Source organism: Silurus aristotelis (genome assembly GCF_946808225.1).
Source record: "Silurus aristotelis genome assembly, chromosome: 17".
NCBI lineage: Eukaryota > Metazoa > Chordata > Actinopteri > Siluriformes > Siluridae > Silurus > Silurus aristotelis.
This window is the reverse complement of record NC_139590.1, coordinates 11863281-11886492: the sequence shown is the minus strand read 5'-3', so window position 1 is coordinate 11886492 and position 23212 is coordinate 11863281. Positions and strand designations below refer to the sequence as shown.

At 38.6% G+C, this 23212-nt stretch overlaps 3 protein-coding genes across 18 annotated transcripts in view; 1 reads left to right on the top strand and 2 right to left on the bottom strand.

Moving 5' to 3' along the window:
* Positions 1–62: 62 nt before the first annotated feature.
* Positions 63–15146, bottom strand: ndel1b (nudE neurodevelopment protein 1-like 1b). The gene is made up of 10 exons (XM_083566694.1): positions 14582–15146; positions 10318–10520; positions 6595–6689; positions 4479–4632; positions 2828–2976; positions 2534–2670; positions 2280–2453; positions 2033–2124; positions 1740–1882; positions 63–1539 (listed from the first exon to the last, which is right to left on the bottom strand). Exons 3-10 carry the CDS (start codon positions 6678–6680, stop codon positions 1449–1451), a joined length of 1026 nt encoding a protein of 341 aa, XP_083422820.1. The 5' UTR covers positions 6681–6689; positions 10318–10520; positions 14582–15146; the 3' UTR covers positions 63–1448.
* LOC310740189 (RING finger protein 222) lies at positions 14422–16080 on the top strand (the record flags this gene model as incomplete). 2 transcript variants are annotated; one of them, XM_083566702.1, is made up of 2 exons in its annotated part: positions 14422–14716; positions 14794–15537. In XM_083566702.1, 2 exons carry the CDS (start codon positions 14517–14519, stop codon positions 15365–15367), a joined length of 774 nt encoding a protein of 257 aa, XP_083422828.1. In that variant the 3' UTR covers positions 15368–15537. The 2 variants fall into 2 exon arrangements, with proteins under 2 accessions (XP_083422828.1, XP_083422829.1); XM_083566703.1 differs by lacking the exon at positions 14422–14716 and having other exon boundaries at positions 14801–16080.
* Positions 16081–16098: 18 nt separating this feature from the next.
* Positions 16099–23212, bottom strand: part of arhgap44a (Rho GTPase activating protein 44a) — a 56654-nt gene continuing 49540 nt past the window's right edge. For 4 of the 15 annotated variants that reach the window (XM_083566631.1, XM_083566636.1, XM_083566629.1 and 1 more), the window contains 3 exons: positions 21964–22106; positions 21303–21683; positions 16099–19691 (listed from right to left, as the gene is read on the bottom strand). In XM_083566631.1, coding sequence (XP_083422757.1) covers positions 19531–19691; positions 21303–21683; positions 21964–22106 — 685 coding nt within the window. In that variant the 3' untranslated portion in view covers positions 16099–19530. Of the gene's footprint in view, positions 19692–20668; positions 20778–21302; positions 21684–21963; positions 22107–23212 lie in introns of those variants that run through there. The other 11 variants (XM_083566634.1, XM_083566638.1, XM_083566635.1 and 8 more) reach the window with 8 other exon arrangements.

Below are 23212 nucleotides of genomic sequence, written 5' to 3'. Positions count from 1 at the left end.
TGGGTGAAAGTTAGCATGTTCAAGATTTTGAATAGATAAATTAATTAAAATGGATGATCACATTATATACTCACGTTTTAAACTTTATTGAACAACTGTTTTATCAATATATTTTGAAACAATATACAGTATGTAAAATTCACTCTTCCTCTCAAAAACATGCCAGGAATTTTGAATAAATTAATGAGCTGCAAGACCCAGTCTTGATATGTACAAATCTTCTGGGCAAAATTTTTATGCTTACAATCTTATATACATGTAACATTGCAGAATCAGTCGAGTGCTCAATAACTTAATATACTGTGGGATATTAAATACTAAAGGGGGGAAAAAAGTGCTCCAACTTTGTGTGGGTTACAAAGTGCTGGTACAGGCAAGCGGAACTGGGAAAGAAAAAAAACAAAAACAAAACATAAGCACAAATTCAGACCTGTGAATAAAATAAATTAAAAGTGAAGGGCAAACCAACCAGCAAAGTCAAGAAGCACGTGACGGGGATGAGGTTAACAGAGTCACTAACAATTCCTTGACCAATATACTTCAACTGACAACACTGCATCATAACCAGTTTACATAGCCATATAATGTTCTAGAGATAAAACGGTATCATCTTCATTATAACCATTCTAAGCTAGGATGCGGGCTGAAGTGAAATTAAAATGTACTACTGAGAATAGTGGTGTTGTGTAAAGTGCTGTAGTTCGAATTAATAGCACATACTTTAGTATATCACTGTTGCACAAACTATCTAAAGCTAATATAGTGACAGTGAGGTTTTCTATGTCAGTAGCTATCCAGCCAGCCTGCTGAAGCAGCACACAGAGCAGAGAGACACATGTGAATAATTCAAAAGGGCCACTACTGAGAGTAGGGGATCTTTCCATGCTGTTTTCAAAGGCCAAAACAGTACATTCCAGGCCAACTGCCCCACTGCTCTCAGTAGAAAATAACCTAATTAGATTGTTACTCTGGATGCAAGAGGTAAAGAGGTATATGCTGTATGCATCGCTAATCTTTTCCATGGCTGCTTCTTGGATGTATACACGTGTTTACACACGCCCATTCAACCTATAATATATTTATGACCTTAAGCAAAATTGCATTCAACCATTTTTTTTTTTTTCAAATAAACAAAAACTTTGTGCAACTTAGAACAAGCCAAAACATAAGCAGAGGCCTGTGTACACCCCTTTGTCATTTTGCTGGCTTCAAGTAAAAAAAAAAAAAAAGAAGCAAACTGGCAAAGTGAAAAATGAGAGCTCTGAAGAACTGGGCCAACAGAGTCGCATGTGCCAGTGTCCGACATGCACCTGCCAGACACACGCGGACACATGAAACTCTGCACTACACTCATACACACAAACACACAAAGTGGCAGGGTTTCCCAATGTCTTTTCCATTTTCTTCGCTGCTGTACATCTAGTTTTCTAAAGGCAGCTGTGGTTCTTTCACACGCTGAGTGGTAGCATGCCAGGAGGGGACACGTTTCGCTGTGATGTCATTGCGCTCAGAGCACCAGGATCCAGGCCATTCATTGTCCTGCACAGCATAATCAATATTACAACACAATGATCAATACACAATTAACACAAATAAATTGCTTTGATCTCAGCATACAACAAGGTGACCTTAATAACAATCTGTGATTTTGGTCATGTTAACTATAATTAATAAAAAAAAAATAAAAAATAAAAATCAGTGCAAAAAATGAGTAAATAGGACACTATCTTTTTACTTACGTTTTATCAAAGTATGTTGTGTGTAGAGAATGAGAGAACTTTGTGGCATTGCTATTTATCAGGTTTCCATTTTCTGTGTAGTTTTTCCTTGCTGCCTGATCTTTGGCAAAATTCCTACAGGCAGCCAGCTTGGACTCCAGGGCCTGTAGATACAGGGAAATGCACACAGAGTTTAGTTCTGCATACTGTGAGGACACCTGTCCCTTACAGGCCGGATTATGTGAATAAGAGGCACAAGGATTTATTTAATGATCGTGCATGATTGCAACTTTTAAAAGAATTTCAGGAATTACCCCAACTTTCCGCAGCAGATCTCCAACAATGTTGAGAGCAGAGATCCTTGCAGATGGGGTGAGTGGTGAGCTCCCACAACCAGTGGTCAACACTGAGTGAAAAAAGAATAAAAATACAAACCATTGATTCTTACAAACAATTAAGAATGAAAATGAAATGAAACCAAGTAAATGTGTTGAGATAGACCCCTGCAGTCCAGTTTGTGAATGAGTAAAACCAGATTGGAATGTTGTTTGAGTTATATACCTTTCTGGTTAATGAAAGGATGGTCTATTGTTTTTCCCACTGGTGTGGCTGGAAGGGAAAGAGAAGCTTGAACTGCTGTGTCCATTTTGTCAGTGTCCAGTGTTGGAGAACTGGGAGCTGACATTCTGGTGGTATCTGAGGCTCTTTCCCGAACAGCCAGCTCCTGCCTTAAATCTGCAAACCGAAAAATGTATGTAATCAGTATGTTGCAGTACAAGTGGCTAAGAGAGCAGTGTTCAGTTGAACGGCACTACCTCTGGCCTCGTCTTTTAGTCTCTGTACAGACACCAACAAAGACTCCTTTTCATCCAGCTCACTCTCAAGAAAAGCATTTCTCTCTATGGCCTGGTTCAAACGCTGCTCAAAGTCCTCCAGAGATGTAATTGTTGCTCTACACAAAATAAACCAAGTATGCAATATGCTGATTAAGATATGTATGTGAACAGGGAGTATCAGTGACAGCGGTGTTGTGTGCAATGAGCAGGGTTACAAAGGCGCTAGAAAAATTTATGCTTAATATGTGAAGTACAATACTTTTGTAAATGTACCTTTTGGCTCTCTCTAGGTCATCATTTGCCTGCTCAAGTTCCCTGACATATTTGTGCAGCTGCTCTTTAATGCAGCGTGTCTGGCCGAGGTCATCCTCCAGCATAGAGATTTGCTTATAGCTCTGTGCATACTGCTGCTCCAGTTTCTCCTGCGCAGAAACAAGCAAACACAGGAAAGAAAACACAAATTAATTCAGAAAGTTATGTCTAACATTATTTTAAGATGTTAATGTAGGTCAATTTTCAAACAATATTCAAACATTTACAGCTACAACCTTTAGTTTTCCCTCTAAAGTCACTAGTATTTTTTTCCACTCAGAACAAATATTTTAACTACCGAGATAAAGAAAAACCTTGGAAAATTAGAAAAAAACTTCACCACTTAAACATTATTTTGTGACAACAATAAAGGGCCAGATTGTAAAATACATCATGTAAAATACAAGAAATTATCTTTGCAAGTATTAATAACGCTACATTCAGTTCTAATAATTGAAGCCTACTATGGCAATTCAGTCATACCTTTTCTGTTTTTATCCTGCACAGTTCTCATGCACTAAATTACCACCTCAGATACTTTATCAGCATGTACTAGGCATCGAGCCACAATGAAAACTATCTAAATTCAACATCTATTTTACCCATTTCCTTGGGTGACCTTACGAATCAATGGCACTTTGCGAAGCACATATACTACAATATTTGGCTGCCAATTGGTGTGTTTACATGTAGCAGATTTAATCGCTTTAAAAGTCCAATCCGAACGAAAATGCTCCATATAAACACCTCAATCGGAATAAAAATGGCCAAACCGGGAAAAAATTTAAATCAGTTTGAAAGAGGTGGGATAAACCTTTTTATAAACCGTAAAAAAAAAATTTTTTGCGATTGATAAGAACCATTATTCGAGATAAACAAAATATCGATTTCAGAAACCTCCTCTTCAAGTGGCATCTGTATCAGATCTCGTATCGGCCAATGGGAAGATAGAAGATATATACAATCTTATTTTGCTGTGCTCTTGTGAACACTTGATTTGCCACATCCCGGTTTTCCGCACAGCTTCCAAGTTTGGGGAATTGGATTTCTGACTGTCTTTTCTTCTGGGGCCATAAATCCCTCCACCAGTCCACACCAACGTGTGAATGACCGGCAAACTCATGCAAAAGTTTAGGTTCAATTCCAGGTCCCTTAATTCCAGTAGTACAACCCGCTCCCACCAGTCCTTTCTACAGACCTTCACCCACATGCTTCTGCTTGTCGGGGGAGGAAGGGATAGTACTGAGATGCTCCTTAGAGATGCATAGCCACCAAAAAAGCTCAGCTTCCTAAACCCGTCTTCTCCTCATACCTTACAGCAGTAGTATGCCTACAAATTCACGTTGTTGCTTGATTAAGTTTGATTTAATTAAGCACTTTACATTAAAATAGCACGCATAAGAAGTAATGGAACACCATGTTGAAAGACAGGATATAGGCTAATGTGCGCACGTCAAAGTCATTCCGAATAAAAATGCTGGCACATGTAAACACCATATCGGAATAGATAACGTCTCATGTAAATAGTAAACTGAATCTTTTAATCGGAATGACAAAAAAATTGTACATGTAAACACTAGCTACTGTAAGAGCAAGGAAAGTGAATTTGTACCTTCAGATTATCCACCTCACATTTCAGCCGTTGATTTTCAGCCTGTAGGTCTCTGATGCGGTGTTCTGCCTGGCCGAGCTGAGCCTCCAGCTCTGCCTCTAACTCGCGGCTGCCCTCCTGGAACTCCTGCAACTCCTCCTGGGCATCATTATAACTGTGGAGATAGACACACCCTAAGCAGTTGTACCCAATATACAGAAAGCACTGCGATCTCTTTTATGCAGCACTTTGTATCAGTCAGCTTTGCATGTGTTTTTCAAAACTGGGTCAGATGTCATAATGCAGAGCTTGGCAGCGGTCATGAGTAACGATAAATAATGAATTGCACATTGCACTTAGTCATGGCCAGCCTGAGTTCTCAGCAAAGAAAAGAATGCTGATGAGTCAGGAATGATATCAGTCCTACACAAACCCAAACAAGACAACACAGCACTTAGTCAATACGCATGAACTCGGAGTACACATTCTTGTGTTAAGTCCACAAGAAGTAGTGCCGTTATGTCAAAAATCACAGAGCTAGCAAAAATGTGTCCATGCTGAGACCAGATGGACAAAAGACCTCCTGTTTCATTAGGTCAAAGGAGATTTTGGGGATTTCACAAAAGAGTAAGTGTGGATAATGAAGTAAGAACCCTGGTAGGACACAGGAAATTAACTAAGCAGGCTGACTCCATGTCTCTGATACTAAGGTTGTTTTTAGAAGGTGTTTACTGCCAAGAAGTCAAGTTTAACAGGAAGGGTGCATGAATTAAGAGTTGTTTTCCTTTTACAGGCCTTGATTCCTACACATAGCTGGTCAAATTCTTTAGTCTACAAAAGTGCGCCAGTTCTACGAAAATAGAAGTCCTCAGCACAAACTCAAAGAACATTTACACATCAACAGGAAATAGTCCAAAACCTCACTTTTTTTGTTTTTTAACAATCAGCAACAGCATTTACATTTCATGCTGAAATGCAAGAAAAAAAAAGTGCTTCTGTTAATTTTCACGACACAAATAGACACACAAACAAAAATAAACAAGCACACAAGATTAAATAGGCATAAATTTTAGTTGTTTCAAATTGGGAGAAATCCGGGATAAAAAGTATAAATTTCTCCCATCGTTTGATTTCATGCGTTTTTTGGTCATCAAATTTCAGAAGTGATGCACCAATAAAGATTCAAGCACATGTTCAGAAAAATTAAATTGAACAAAAACAGCTTTTCTATTGTCTCAACCAATCTTTATAAAAAATTAAATTAAGGGAAGGTTTTCCTTACATTAATTATTGATAAATAAATTTGAAAATGATGGTGAAACTGATAACCTACAAAAATCTTTTCAACATACCAAATAACTACACAACAACAAACCTTGTGTTAAGGTCACAGCAGGCTTGTGGTTTTTTTTTTTTCATTAACATTCTATTTCAGGATATCACCACTAACCACCCCTGGGAGCTAAGGAGGTTTTGACTGGAATAAGGCACGGGGTTCAAATACAATTACAGATATATCCACATTAGTCTACAATTACATAATTCCATTTGTGTTAACATCAAGAACTGCCAGTGGCCATTCTGGCAACTTGATCTAATAAAGCCCAAAATGAGACTGAAATCTACTAGAAGATACTACATAGCATTTGTATAGTTCAGTGTTTCAGTGCAAATTCTATCTAGGGACAAGGGCAAGTCAGTACTTTTTACTGAACTGCCTAGGGAGTTCTTCCTTAAGTGTGCTTTAGTGTAATTTAAGCTTGACACAGCAACACTAACACAAGATGCCACAGGGAATCATAAAGCATAATCCTGATTGTTGAGGTTCTGTGGTGTCAAAGCTGTCACTCATCATGCTGTGTACATTTACATTTCTGTAACTACAATTTTATCACCGGGACTATTTGCCTTTCCAAACACTAATAAAAAAAAAAGGAAATTCAATGGTAAACGCATAAAGTGAAGCAATCAAGCAGTTTTACGAAAAGTAACATTTCAAGCTTAAATTAAATAGAAATTTAAGTCATGATTACAAGGTACAAATTTTCCAAAGAGCTTAATCAAATGTAAACCTGATTGACTAACCAATATTCAAAAAATTATAAAATTAAACTTTAATAGACAGTTAATACCTTACCTTTTCTGAAATTTGAAGGACAAATTTTTCCAGTATTCAATCTCTTCATCTTTTGACGTAAATTTTGGCATCATCTCTGTGTCCATTGTAGAAGACTGCAGAATCAAGTAGAAGGGGAAAACCATGAACTGCTATTTGTGACCAATATTTAATTTATCTGCACCTCACCAGGGATCTGACCCTGATGAACTGGCTAATAAATCAATAGCAATAAGAGCCTGGCAGAGGAACAGAACCTAAGGATATATGCTTGCATTTAAACACAAGGCAGGCACAAGCTTAAAACATTAGACAAACCCTAAAGTCATGTAAGCAGAGAAGAACAGATCTTTTAGCTGTGACTGCTTAGCAATCACTTTATCCATCCCAATTAAAATAACCGCAGACAATTATAGATTAGTGTCCCTATACATTTCAGTGTGTGATGCAAAAAAGGTGCCCTTTGAAGAGATTACATTTTCTTAAGTCGGTAGTTAAATATTAACAACATTCGAACTGACATATCTGAATGATAAAAATTACACTTATCTTTCTAAATAAAGAAAAACTGCTTTTGACAATGCAAAAAGCCAAGTCTTTGTAAACTGCCCATTCATTAATTGGCATCACAACTTGACTGCATTTCTGTTTTAAACAGAAAGGGGAAATAATTTACATACATTCTGCTACATCTGTGTTATAATATGACAAGACACTTGTTCTATTGCAGCTCTAAGATTCCAAACAAACAAAAGCAATGTAGTTCATAGTAGGACACAGTTTACCTTAACTATAGTAGATAATCTGCCTAGTTGGATTTGACTTGGTTGGCAATTGAGAGAATATGCTCGACAAGATGCTTGATTGATTAAAGAAAAATTTTTTTTGCCGACTTTCCACTTCACACAGACACATATCGATTCTTTTAGTAATCGAGTATTCTACCGAATAATCCATCGGTTATTTTTTTCATTAAAGGGCAAAAAAAATGTTTATATATATGTACACACACACACACACACACACACACACACACACACACACACACACACACACACACACACACACGAGAAAATAAGACGTCTCTTAAAATGTGAAAACTAAACCCAATTAGTGCATTCAATTGCTGTATATTACATTAAAATGCAAATACAAATATACCAATAAAAATGAAAAAATAAATAAATAAATAAAAATCAAATCAATTTCAAATTACTTTAGGAATGGTAAATGCACTGTATGGTGTTTTCTTTATATGTTTTAGTTTGAAATGATCCCAAAGTTAGGAAACTTTCTGTTGTGATCTTCTGAATCTTCTCCTCGCCCCACACTGTTTTCTCTCCATTCTTCTATTTTTCATTCTGCAACATCTTCTGTGTTTACCTGTCCAGCGTTTAATTATTTTTTTTTTTTATAAATGTGGCAAACACACAAATTGAGGTTGAAAACTTGCGTACACCACTTTCTATGCTGTAGTATTGTGATTTTTGTATTTTTTTTATACACTTGACGAAAACAAGTGTGCGACTGTACGTAAACTCTAAACCCCCCCAAATACGCACAACGAGGAAACACAAAAGGTGCCACGTTTATAAATGAGACCTCAGAATAGTCGAGTTTAGAGGGTGGTGCATCAGTAATAATGGTCCGTTGGGAAACAAAGTACCCCTTGTGTAGTTAAATGAACTAAACAAAGGAAATATAATTTGCCTCAATGCATTTTTGTATTCAAATTACTCGAGTTACTCGAAGAATCGTTTCAGCCCTACAATTAACTGAATGCTATTTAAAAAACTTTGTTTCATTTTAAATATTACATAGTTATTAGCAAGTTAAAATTTAATACATTGTTTTATTTTTTAGAGTAATCTGGGATAAAATGTCTAACATTCTTTCTATTATTTGATTTTAATATCCTTTTTTAAAGGATACATTTCAGAGTTCACCCTACTGACTGACAAGGACACAACTTAAAGATTTTGGTTAACTGAATTAGATACTCTGCCTGGTAGGATATGACTTGGATGGCTATTGAGAGAACATGCTCGACAAGCTGCTGAAACAGATTCAGAGGAGCAAACATGCTGACTTAACAAAATGTTAAATAAAGAAAATGTAAAAAAAGAAAAAAGAAAAGAAAACAACTTCTTGTAAAAGTCCAAACTCAGCATGTCCTTTTTTTTTTTTTTTTTTACAGCTTGTTTATTCCCCTTAGTATTAATTAAATACAATATTATTGGCCCTAAATGATGAGATCAATAAAACCAACCACGTGTTATATTAAATAAAATGATGCAATTCAGATCTGACAGCAATTGCATCACAAAACAGCACTAACATTTATCAGTCAATGACCCCACACACACACACACACACACACACACACACACACACACATACATACACACACACCTGTACCAATTAAAGTTTAAACAAAACAAAAAAACCCTGACCTTGGTCAAACAAGAAAAAAAACCAGGATGTTGCCTGTCACTATCCTCTCAATTCAAGCTTCTCAGTCAGTGACTAATCGAAGCGAAGTCCGAGGAGAGGTCGGATTCTTTGCCTATGACATTATTTCCTGAAAAAACGCAGAACACACACGCACCCCATCCTGCAAGAAGCAGACTGCTACCGGTGTTTATAACACACATACTTTCCTCAAACTAGTTCAAACAAACACATACTTGAGACGCAGAGCTGCATCAGGGTTTAAAACTAAACCAAATTTTACAAACCAATTTACTAAACAGACACAAATGTACCATTTCGAAAGCATTTAGAGTTTGCCTGCTCCCTTGATTTAGGATCCACATATTAAAATAGCATTATTTCACTGTGTTTTTTAAATACTATACTTAGCAATTTAGGCATACAGGAGAGGTGTCCTATGTGATTAGTCTGTGTTGCTGGATGGATACTTATTTTAGATGTTTTTGGCGTAATACAAGTGACAACATACAAGATATTCAAGTACAAGTAATTCAATCTGAATGTGCATCACTGTTGGCAATAAAGACTGGAAACAAAAGCTGGTTACTGTGTAAAAGCATTACACCCAAAAGCCAGTACCAAGGACAGATTGCTGACATCTACCAAAAAAAAAAAAAGTGAAGAGTTTGATAAATCTGAGACTTTGATACACAGAAATCTGACCTCACCAGCAGTAAGGATTAAGAATAAGACAAGAAATATGTTATTGAAATATGGGGCAGTATAGATAGAGTCAGTCATCCCTTTCAGTTTATAATTTTAGAAACATTTAGTCAATGTCTCTTGTCATGATACAATAAAAGTGAAAGGTATTTCTTTACCTTATCTTTTAGACAAAAATCAGTTTGAAACCCAGCTTTCTGGTCACACAGCTGACCACTTGGTCATCTACCCAACGGTTATTTCTGAGAAGCTAGCCAGCGACAGGTTGGGTTACGCGAAAAACAGACTCCTATGACATGACGTGTTATCTTTATAACTATTTAACCCCAAACCTATTCCTTCTGACATTGAGGGCTTAACAAACTACATGTTAACATCCAAACGAGCATTTTGACCGACTGAAAGGTCAAACCAAACTACTGTTGCTCCCAGCTAACGCAGTGTTCACGCCAGGCCCCGTCAACCGGCTAATCATGAAGCCGAACCGCTAACGTCGAATTAAAACGGATGACATGTTTATCCACTTAAACAACACCACTCCAAAAACATCCACTTAACATCACGAGCAACCATTGATCAGTCATTTACCTGATAATCTACCTCAACATGCCCAGCCCGCAAACGCAGATCTCGTCACACCAACCCAGTACACGGCTCTGTCACCGAGGAAGCGCCAACGCGGCTCGCAGGGATTTTTTTTTTGAAGAAGGAGGAGGCAAGACGATTTCCGGTAATATGACGTAATGACGCCAGTGACGACCAACCCGACGTCAATCACAGCTTTGCCCAATCTAACGCCATTAAAAATAAATAAATAAATACATTCTGAGTTACATTTTAAACATTTTACAGCGTACAAATGCGAATATATATTTTTGATATGAGAAACGATGTATTTTTCACAGCACATTTTTTTTTGTCAAATATTTTCAAATAGAACAAGGATTGGTGTCTGGTGGAGAAACAGCATATGACATAAGCAAAGAGTCAAAAGTCTGGGCACTTTTAGATGATATTAACCACTGCGTTACAGGTGCATTTCATTGAAATGAAATGAATGTGCCTTATTTATTTTCACATTAATTATGCTATAATGTAATGTAAATGTTGTAAAAATAATAATAATTAAATAATAATTAAACAAATAAAAATAAACAACAATAATAATAATAATAATAATAATAATAATAATAATAATAATAATAATAATAATAAAACATTGCTACAATGTTATCGCTTGCCAGGATCATGTTTGAATACTGCAGCCATTCCATTCAGACAGTAAAGGCCCTATACACTTTGTTACTCTTATCTAAACCTTGGTGGCTTTAGCCCAATAGCCGATCTACTGTGAAATGTCTGGTAATGCCTGTCATATGGGTGGAAATAATGAAATGATTTCAACATCGGTTTGCTTATTGTCTACTGAGATCACTGCAAGATAGGAATCTGTTGAAGCTAACAGCTGTTAGTGACTCTTAAAGTACAGACATAAATAACCTTATACATTCAGCTTGGACTATACAAGACAAAACAGACAAGACAAGACAATACAATGTGAGACAGTTTAGACAGTGTGAGTATTAAATATGTGACATATAAACAGAATATATATATATATATATATCTATATATATATATATATATATATATATATATATATATATATATATATATATATATATATATATATATATATATATATATATATATATATATATATATATATATATATAAACGGCTTTAAGCTATGGCTATGGCTAAAGGTTTGTATGTTGGTGGTCATTGAGATCTAGTGCCATTAGTGACTTTACATGTGCAAAAAAAATCCAGCTTTGGTAATGGTAGTAGTAAAATGTGACATAGTTTCTTAGTTCTCACTGCCAACTAACAACTCCTGGTTCTTTCCTCCACGTTCTCATGTTCTTCCTGTGTTTGTGGGCTCTAAATTCATACCCGATCTCCTGCGCCATCGTGTGTTTAGGCATGGAATAGCTGAGGACTGTGGTAAAGAACGTGTTATTTGTGTTTACTGACACTGAGAGCACGTTTCCCCCGGCAGTGACTTTTTGCAAATCAGCAGTAGCAGAAGGTTCATTATGGCTCAAATTCTGCCTGGAATTGGAGCATCTAACTAGTAAACACCTTTTTGCAATTAGAGGTCAAAACACCTTTAAATGAAAATTTCGTCTGAAGTAGTTATTATTGTTTATATTTATTTACATATTGTATTACTTCTTATAACGTAATGTTTACCACTTGATTGTAGAGATGTAGCTAGGGGGTGGATCCCAGGTTTGAGTTCCAATAAAACATTGTACTTTAGTTCCAAATACAATACTAATTACACTTCCTCAATGGAAATTCATAAGAGCAAGGAGGCTCAAATCACTAAGAATTTTTTTTATTTATTTTACTTTAAACATGGCATGGTTATTGCTACCAGATAAGATGGTTTGATTAGTTTAGAAACTGCTAATCTAGAATTTTCACATAGTCTCTATAGTTTACACAGAATGTTGTGTGAAAAACAAAAGCCTTTAATTGAGCAACAGTTCACCATGATCAGAGAGATCAGAGTTCAGATATCTTATATGTAAGCAATATATAATGTTATATATAAATAACATTGATTATCTGGCACCTGTAAATAGATGGGATGTACATGAGGTAGCAAGAAAACTGTTAGCATTAAAAATTATTTAAAGCTTGAAAAAATAGGCATGCTAAAGATCAGAGTGACTCTGACAAGAACCAAAATGTGATGGCTTGGCTGGTTACATACAACAGGTTTTGCGGGCTGTTCCAGGTATGCATTAATTTGTACTTACCAAAAGCAACAGGTTTACATTGTTGGTTGGAGGAGCTTGAATTCTTCTTATTTTTCTTCTTCTTCTTCTCATTAGGGGTCGCCACAGCGGATCATCCATCGCCATACCCCCCTGTCCTCTACATCTGCCTTTTTCAAACCAACTATCTGCATGTCTTTTCTCTTTTCTTCCTTCCTGGTGGATCCATCCTCAGCATTCTCCTACTGACATACCCCATGTCTCTCCTTTGCACATGTCCAAACCATCTCAATCCGGTCTTTCTCACTTTGTTGCCAAAATGTCCTACATGCGATGTCCCTCTAATAAATTCGCTTCTAATCCTGTCCATCCTCGTCACTCCCATCTTTAACTCTGCTACCTCCAGCTCCACTTTCTGTCTTTTAGTCAATGTAACTGTCTCTAAACCATAAAACATAGCAGGTCTCACCACCTCCTGTAAACTTTCCCTTTCACTTTCGCAGATACCCTTCTATCACAAATCACTCCTGCCACTCTTCTCCACCCTGCCTGCACTATTTTCTTCACTTCTCTGAAACAGGTACCTAAACTCTTCTCTCTGCAACCGCACCACTCCACTGTCCTCCCTCTCATTCACATACATGTACTACTACTCCTACCAACTTTCATTCCCTTTTTCTCCAGCATGTACTTCCACCTCTCCAGGCTCATCTCAACCGGCTCCCTACTCTCACCACAAATCACAATACCATCCACAAACATCATAGATCATGGAGACTCCTGTCTGACCTCGACCGTCAACCTGTCTATCACCACTGCAAACAGGAAAGGGCTTAGAGCCGATCCTTGATGCAATCCCACCTTTACTTTATACCAGTTTGTCGTTCCTCCTGCACACTTTACTGCTGTCACACTGTCCTGCATCACCCTTTACATACTTCTCTGACACAGCTGACTTCCTCGTACAAAACCACAACTCCACTCTCGGCACCCTGTCGTGCGCTTTCTCTAAATCCACAGATGGTCACCTTTTTTCTCAGCCTTGCTTCCACTACTCTTTTCCATAACTTCATGGTGTGACTGATCAACTTTATTCCTCTGTAGTTACTGCTGGTCTGCACATCTCCTTAGTTTTTTTGTTTAAAGCACTTTACTGTCGGTCCCTAACTTATCAGCACTAGAGAAAACATTTCGAATGTACAGTATCTAGAAAACAAAAATTTTTACTTTTTTTTTTAATAAACTCGATTTTGAACTATTTATTCATGCCGTTCGTCAGTTATTGACCTGAAATTCCCGTAGTGTCTGAATATGAAATTAACTTTAGCCAATAGTGCAGCTGAAATACTAACATTCTATTTTAATCATTTTGAGTGGAATCAGTTCAGTTATCATGAAGGAATTTTTTTCTTTTCCTCCACTACTAAAGCTCTGGTCGATCTGGCTGATGATGTGTTCTGTATTGCTTAAAGACTATGATCACACTCTTAATGTCACCCAGATGAGAATGAGGTTCCCCTTTTGAGTCTGGTTCCTCTCAAGGTTTCTTCCTCATAACATCTAAGGGAGTTTTTTCCACAGTCGCAATGGCTGCTTATCAGGGATAAATACACATCGTTCACCTTAACTGTTAAATTCTGTAAAGCTGCTTTGAGACAATGTCTATTGTGAAAAGCGCTATAGAAATAAACTTGACTTGATCAGGAAGGAAATCGGGGTTCAAGCCCCAGTAACGCCACGCCCTTGAACAAGTTCTTATATCTGCTTCAGATCGTGGTTGACCCTGTGTTCTTATCTCCTAACAAGCTGGGACGGCACGTTGCTGTAATATATTTATAGAACAGAAATAAATGCTGTTACTATGATATGGTCGAAAGCATCTATCCAAAACGCAGGGCATGTGGCACGCATATGGCACGTGGTCTACAAACAAAGTTTATTATTATAAGTTATTAACTAATATATTAAGTTATATAAGTCACAAGTTTATTAGTATTAATGGTCCAAATGTGTGTTCATTTGGAGAATACGCACCCACCCGAGGTTAAGATCCGTGCAGATACCTTTTTATTGGCCAAACACATGACATCGATACCAGCGGATTGTCTTTCTCGATCCTGCAGCTCTTCCAGTTCAACAGCATTTATTCCGCACGCGCGTGAGTCATTCATGGTGCGTTTACTCAACATCTGTCAGAGGTAACATGTCTTCAACTTCCAGCTAACTTAGTGTTCCTCACGAGAAAATGCGGCGCTAACAGCAAACCTTTTTTGAGAGAGCTGATGGAAGAGGAACCGTATAACGCGGAGTGTCCGGTCTGCTTTGAAAGCTTTTCAGAAGCGGCTCGCACCTTGAGCTGCGGACACGCGTTCTGTCACGACTGCCTGGTCGGGACCTTTGTTGGCTCGAACGGGGACGGAGTTATTACCAGAGACACGATCATATGTCCTGTGTGCAGACATGTCACTTTCGTTACCAAACTGCAGGCGCTCGGCGGCGAGAAGGAAAAACATGCAAAGATATTGGAGGTGCCGCTGAGGTTTGTCGCGCGCTCCAGGTCTGTTTCGAGGTCTGGTGGACTGGGACACTGTTTGAGATGGATTTCGTTCAGTCGCCAGAGGATGGTGTGTCCTAAAGACTCCTTGCAGGTGTTTATCATAAGCGATCTGGGACGCCCTTTGGCTGAGGAAGACATTATTGATATTGGAACAAGTGTGGTGATTCGGGAGAGCAGCACTGATCATGATCGTTCTCTGTGCACAACATCACACTGCCTGCTTTTTCTGCTAATCATTTTCACTTTACTGGCTTTGATAGCCGCAACACTGCCCTGGATCTTTCTGGCCTAAGGATTATTGCATTATGAAGAGCTTTTTTTTTAATTATTCTTTTATGGTGGCATGTCTGCTGTGAGAGTTCAAAAGATGATTATTGCATAATCTTTGCTCAAGCATTTGTTTTATCGTTTATTCACACCAGTATTTCCTGGTGCTGTGCCAGCATTAAAGAACAGGGCGAATTTGAATATTTCACGTTATTTAATTTTTGTTTCAATTGCATTATTTTTATTTCCCATTTTGTAACTCAATGGGACGCAATTGGCTGCTTTGTCACCAAAGAACTGTTGATCCTAAGCTGATAAGTTGTGCTGAGTCCTCCAACACCATTGCTACTAAATTATTTATCTGAAAAAGGAACAATATAGGAAAAAGAAGACAAGACCTGGCAGGCAGGTTGTTGCTTTGTAAGGGGATATGTTTATTGTATAAAGTATTTTTTTTTCAAATGTAGGAATTCTGAGAAGGTATAAGAAGTGTGCCCTGATACTGCTCGCATACCTTTTTTTGTTTGTTTTTTTGCTTTCAGACACGCCCTTGTTCTTCAAGCCCTTCTTGTCATACAGGTTGGAAAATTAAGTTTCCTTCATGACTTCCAATGGACTCTTTCTATGGCATATTGCTTTTTATTTAAGTTTTTAGCAACGTTTACAAATGCCCTTTATGAGCCACATATTTGACAAAACAGCATCTATATTTTAAAAATAAATACAAAAAAAAAACAACAACAGTCAGACCAGAAATATTAAAAATGTAGAGTTTAATATAGATATCTATATCTGACATTCTGATCAGGATTGCGGTAGGCTTCACAGTACAGACTGTGTTGTTCCACTGATATGCTAAGCTGAGGGATAGGAGGGGAGAGGGAGGGGAGTGACATACAGGCAAAGTTTGTACAGAAGTTGTGAATGCAGGGGAGAGGCTGTACAATGGGCACTGCATTTGTACATAAATTCATGACACTGCTTTAACCAGCTGTTCACACACTTACTTTTTTTTTACCCTCTCCCCTGTTTAGTGATAACATTTAAGAGTCTTAAAAGAAATCGAAGAAACAGGAATCATGAAGTATCTGAAGAGACTAAATGCATGCATTGCATTGTCACATCCACATTCTGCAATGTCAACCAACAGCTTTCAAGGGTATGAAAATATGATGGTTATATATGTTAAACATGTCTTTCTTTTGTCTCTTGTGCTATGGCATTTTTATTTTATTAATAGTAGTAAAATCTAATTTAACAAAGAATTTGTAAACTTAAACTTGCACAGAAGCACCTGAATTAACAAATAAGCTATTTTCTTTGATAAAGAATGAACGGAGATAAAATAAAATCCTGTTTTATGGTTATGTAAAAATGACTGTATGTCAGTATTCCCCGTGGCCCTTGGTGAATTCAAGACTAACAATTATAGCAGCTGCATGAAAAAGGTGAGAGAAGAGTGATATGTCCTCAGGAATGGATTGCTATGAACTGTATGATTACAATATACAGATGAGTGCATTCACATCCAAATCCCGTCCCTTAATCCCCTAACATTAATGCAAGTTTTCAAAGTGACTATCTAAAGCGGCAGATTAAAAGCAAAGAGTCACCTGAATAAAATAACAAACCATGCGTCTATTGCAGCTGCCATAAGGTATTGACAGAGCCTTTACCTTGTTGCAGGTCATTGTAAAAGTTCAATTACATTCAGTCAACACTCAATTATTTCGAATGCACACCTGCCTCTCCATAAAACACTGAAGAAACCATCACAAAAAATGTAAAATCCCTCAAATATACACAAACTCGCCACTGGCTTCAAGACTTCATAAATATCTATTGTGAGGGCACTTGCAATTATCATTGTATAATCACTACAACTATTAAAATAGTACTCAGTCACCAATAACCATCATAGTAGAAGTAATTGAGAATGCACACTGAGGCATACCATATATTTCAGCAAAGAAGTCCTCTTGTCCCTGAAGTATATTAATGCTTAAAAAAAAAAAAAAAAACAACCTCCAAGAAAACAAACTAAACCCCCCCAAAAACACAATGAAAGCCATGACATTTAGGATTGCTTCAGAGTCAGTCTCTTGGTAAGATTAAAAAGCATGGCTCTCATGGCCACTTCTCTGTGAGGTTAACAATAGAATGTAGTGTAATTGCACTTTCTCTGGCCCTATTTGTGTTCCACCTGCTTTCAAGTAAGTCAGACATGACAAACTACAGCATCTGTTGGTTTCTGAGTCTACTGAACAGATGGCACTTCTAACCCATTGTCCAGCCTTCTTTTGGCTATAGCATCAGATTGGATTGTTTCAGGGAGAAGGCAGCAAGATGTTAAATCATGGAAAAACAGCCTGATTGTTTTGATACTGTTGGTCTGAAAATGAGTCCTGGTGTGATACCTTTAAAAGGGAAGTCCTTATAAGAAAGCAAAGGCCCTATAATGTGGCAGAAGCCATCCAGGTGGAGGAGAAGAAAGGCAAGAGAACATCTTTAGTGACTACAAAATGACAAAATATATGACTACAAATGACATGCTTTCGTCTGTTGCATTCGGGTATTTTTTATCTTGTTTTCTGTTCTGATGTGCCTTAAAATGACCCAAGCACCAAAAAAGGATGCAGGTTTCCCTGGCATTTATAATAACGTAAACAATCTGGCAAGTTCTTGTTTATAGTTTGGTAAAGCTATCATTACGCGTAACGCTGGTCAACATTATTTGTAACTTTGTGGAACTGCACCATATCCAAATACATGGTCAGTAAATGCAAGTTCAGATTTTGCGGGTTAGACTCCATTTAGGACTTTGACATATCTCCATTTGTGACTTTACAGTTAATGTTCATGGCTTACAAAAGTGCAAGAGCTCACTTAATCTGTGTGTAATCTGGCGACAAATATTCAGGGACAAAATAATACTAAATTTACATAGAACATTATCTCTATACAAGGTAAATATGGCATGTAACACATATGAATATATAATTCATATTTGCCTTTACATTTGTCCTCTCATTAACAAGTATCTACAGATCAATATGTACATTCTTTGTATTTACACAAACAAGAAACCTGTCATTAGACTTGTCCTGATAACAAAGTCAGAATGGGAGGCACAAAATGTCTTAATGGTTTCACTTCTCTTTACAGCAGAACCAATTTGTTTTACAGCTGGCATTAAAAGTGTGAAGAGTATACATGTACCACTGACATGTCCCATCAAGTATAAGGACAGTGAGGCAAAACTTTTACTATGAACTTTTCTTGTTTCACAGATTAGTAGTGTATTACAAACATCTCAGAATATTTTCATAATGTGCTTGATTTGATCTGTGCACGTATAGACACTTAAATAGAAATATTGTCATGATGCTGTCTATGCCAAAGCAGTGTTGTGTGTATATAGGCATATGTTTGTCTGAGAGACAGATACACATATAGAGAGAATGCAAGCGACTGGGAAAGCGAGAGAGAGAGAGAGAGAGAGAGAGAGAGAGAGAGAGAGAGAGATAGAGAGAGAGAGAGAGAGAGAGATAGAGAGAATAAGAGAAAGTGAGAGGACAGGAGCAAGAAAGCCAAGGCCTCAACATTGTAAAACTGGACCTAAATAAAGTTACATGCTTTGTGACTTCAGTTCATTTACAAGAAATGAAACCTGCCTACCAACTCAGAATCTAAAGAAAATGAATAAATATTACCTTTTGACATTTTGATCTCATGCTTTCAGCACACATAAATATAATGTTCCTTTGGAGTCAACAAAACCCCTCTATGTCCATTGTATTGCAAATTATCTGCAGGCTCCAATAAGGCAAAACAACAGAGTCAAACAGAGAAAAACGTAAATGTGTAACGTGGCACATTTTTCACAACACAATAAATTCTGCAACATTCTTATAGTCTTCCATTGCTTTTCTTTGCTATGGCACAGCTTGTGAAGATGTAATCACATATCATATCTACTTATATGTGAAAAGAGGAGGTGATGTTCTGATTAGTCACTGATACATGTGAAGGTTAGAGAAGGCATATGTGTTTGTGTTGGGTTGGGGGTCCAGCTCCGGTGGAGAGGGTGGGGCAGGTGAGGTTGATGGAGGCCTGGTTGCTAATAGGACCTCAGCTGAAGGTGGGGGAGCTCGGCAGGGCTAGGCAGCCACTGGCTGGGCTCTGGGGTTACAGCGTGGTGCTCTGTGACTCCTCCTCAATCATGCGTTCCCCCTCAGGAGAGTCAGCCACGGCCAGGGAGCTCCGGCACGGCACCCCCACCCTGAACTCGTCGAGCAGGCTGTCCAGATTGACATTGATGGAGGGGATTTCCAAACTGAAGAGATCTGCTGATGGGTGGCAACGTATGGCAGCGAGGGTAAGACATGTGATGAAGACAAGCGGGACAAACACGTTCAGGTGGAGGAGAAATATGATGGTGAGGATGATAAAGGAAGACAAAGGAGAGAAGAAGGGAAAGCAAATTAAGTTTTGGTCCAACATTCGAGGAAAAGCCAGCGCAGGTTGGTTTTAATGTGATTCATTAAAAGGAGGAGGTTGGAAAGGGGTTTCCTAAGATGCTGCACAGGGATTCTGTCATAAATACTCTGTCTTAAGACTCTGTCATAGTCTAAGCTACTGATAAACCTTTCTAAAGTGCTCTAGGGTTGTCCTCTCCATCTTAAAATGTGGATTTAACTATCTTCTAAAGGTGATTAATAAAGTATTCAATCAACATATTTCAGATTCATCACAGTTGACATTCAATGGATAGCCACCACAATAACCATAATGCATTGACAGAGACAATGGAATGAGTGTTAAGCAAGGGACTCGTGCAAATTGACAGTTCTTTGAGAAGCTACCATATGGCCTGGATTCTGATTGTGATGACCTCCCCTGTGTAAGAATGAGATTAGCACGGACATCAAGTGGAGCGGCGGTATTTCAGAGTCACCCCACAGCTGGCCCGATTGAATGAGGGTGGAGTTTACCTGGGCCCACTCATGTGGTGAGAAGCTGCCAAATGACTCTTAGGGGAGTGGTTTTGGGTGGGTCGAGAGCAGGGTCATTAGGATGGAATTCATAAGTGACGGCGTTGGTGGTCCGTAAGCCATGCACAGCCCAGTCCCAACACCATGCATAGACTACATGGAGAGAATGAGGCAGTGACAAACAGCTCCACAGAGAGAAAGAATCAAAGAAGAGAGACAAAAAAGACAGAGATAGAGAGAAATTAAAGTGTGAGGATATGAGAGCTGGCTGTAGAGCATAATGTACAGAGGAAACAGGTTGCAGGAGCCCCCAGACTTAGCCACAGCACCAGGCCCGACGGTGTGAGATGAGGCTACGACGTGGTTTTTGGGCAGGTTTTTGGGCTTACCCTAAACGTCCCCCTCACATTTAGCCCACACTCAGTGCCTGGCCTCACACAGCTGCAAGGTGCATAACAATGGCAGGGGACAAAAGAGTCATACATCAATCAGAGCGATCAGGAGAATGACCGACAAGACAAACCAGAGGCTCAAATGAGAGAACATACAGTCAGTGCCCACACAGCTGACCACTAATACCATACACAGGACACAAGCCTTACTTAAAAACAAAGTCTGAGTATTGTGGAGATTACCAAGAGTGCTACTGAACTTTATAGATAGAGTACACTGTAGATCCCGATATTCTGAGCATAATCCCTTTATACACCTTATTCAAGTGCTTTATATTGTCCGGAACACGACAAATCAATAACGAATACTGGTCTTAACTAAATTAAAGGCAACTCTACCTTAAGGCACCTCATGCTCAGGAAAACATGAAAACAAAATAGAGTGAAAACATTTCACATTTTTAGGGAACCATGACTTTTCAAAGTCCATCGCCTGCATAGGATGGCGAGACAGACAGTTTCAAAGAGGGATGCTGTCCTCCCGCTCTTGCAGCTGTCATTGAGACATGTTTACCTGTGGACATGCTCTCCCCGGGGGACAATCCGTCCAGCAGGCCCTGTTCCATTGGCTGCGGGACACTGGGGGGGATAGTGGGTGGCTGTGGAGGGGGCAGACTTGGTCTTTGTCGCGGTTTGGGGGCGGGCCGCGACTTGTTGAGTGTGCCAGTCAGAGATGGGGGAGAGGACAGGAGAGAGTGGGATGTGCCTAGCGGGCCCTGCCCAGGAGAGGTAGGGGGCACATGCCCCGGGGCACAGCCCAGGCCATACGGGGACGGGGTGCTTGGGGGAGTAGGGGACAGGCTGACCGGGGACGGCTGACCTGTGGACTGGTCGGACATCGCCCCTGACTGGCCGTAAGGAACCTTGGGTGGCACAGGGGCCAGCTTCTTCGAGGCTACCAAGGTAAAAGAGAGATAAAAGAACAGAAGAAACAGAGATTAGATTCAGGATGACATGCTACATGTTTCTAGGACATTCTAGATCAACCAACTCAGTTTGAATGTCTAGTAATGAGTCAAGACACCTATACTTTAGGTTTAATTTTGAGCCTGATGTGGACTTAACAATGTTCCTTGGATGAGGGATAGAGATTACAATGCAAATTCAAATGCTTAATAGTCATGCATCATATTAGTGGTTTATATCACATTAGAAAAAAAAACACATGGACAAACCTCTACGCAGAGTGTGGGGGCTGTGCTCAGCTGAGTGTGGTGATTGGCTGTTGCTTTGTTGACCGACAGGAGGTGCTGGCTGTCCTGCTGCCTGCATGGCCTTATGGCCAATCACAGGTGAGAGCTCCTTGCTCTTCATAGTGCTGGGAAAGAGACAGCAATATAATAACCTGGCAAAGACTTACAGCTGCTATATCCTTAATGAGGAAGGGTGCACAAAGGCTACTCACACAAGGCTTATTCCACCTCCTCAAAATATCAAAAATAATTTGAGGCTACTCTCAGATTCTTTGTATAATGCGAAATTCACAAATCAGAGTTGTTAAAATCGCATTATTCATGTCAATATTCTCAGCAGCTTTATTTGCTCTTGTTTTCAAAGACAGATGCACATAATGGGGATTGAATTTCTTACTATTTTCTGTCAGTAGGAGGGGAATAAAGTAGTGTCCTTGTGTAGACCAACCACCCACTTACAACATCTAACAACTGTACACACACACACACACACACACACACACACACACACACACACACACACACACACACACAAAATGTTTCTGTAATGCAACTGAGAATGTCTAGGATTCCTAGCCCTGACAGCTCTACTTAAGTGGCCAGGCTGTTACATCTACAGTTTTATAGAAAATGACTCAATCTGTGAAGTTTCCTGAGCTCTACATGGACATTATCTGAATGGAGACTGATGGAAAAAGATGAGGTGAGAGAGACTATCAGGCAGGCTTGTTCTCAGATATAAGGAATACAAGACAGAGACTGACTGTTCTTTTGCTAATAACTTGCAGTGCTGACTATAGATACCTAAGAGTTTCAGAATAAAAAACAGAATCACAGTGCATTCTTCTGACCCTGCCAAAACGTTGTGAAAGAACTTGGGTGACAAAACCAGCACAGTATACAATTTTCTACTCAATCAGAAAGGAAGGGTGTGAGCAGTTGACAAGGTCTTTGTATTTTAGATATGAAAAAATAGGAGCAAATATGAACCAATTATTAGAACTATATCTCTAAAGTTTTTATTTAGTACCTATACAGTAATCCCCCGCTTTACCGCAGTTCGAATCTCGTGTCCCTGGGTTTATCACTGAATTGCATTTGCTACATAACTAATTTGTTTCTCTGATTTTCCTAATCTCTCATGGATAACATGACAGACCAAATAACTTATAGGGAATTGCTTTATGTAGAAATAATGAAATGTATTAATACAAACACAATTATTAATTAT

Bases quoted from the DNA above. Each gene is read 5' to 3' on its own strand.
- ndel1b (XM_083566694.1), bottom strand. From the start codon at position 6,680: ATGGACACAGAGATGATGCCAAAATTTACGTCAAAAGATGAAGAGATT. The intron at 1,883-2,032 runs GTAATTCCTGAA...CTGTATCTACAG, and splicing joins ATCTGCTGCGGAAAGTTGGG to GCCCTGGAGTCCAAGCTGGC. The intron at 1,540-1,739 runs GTAAGTAAAAAG...TATGCTGTGCAG, and splicing joins ACAACATACTTTGATAAAAC to GACAATGAATGGCCTGGATC.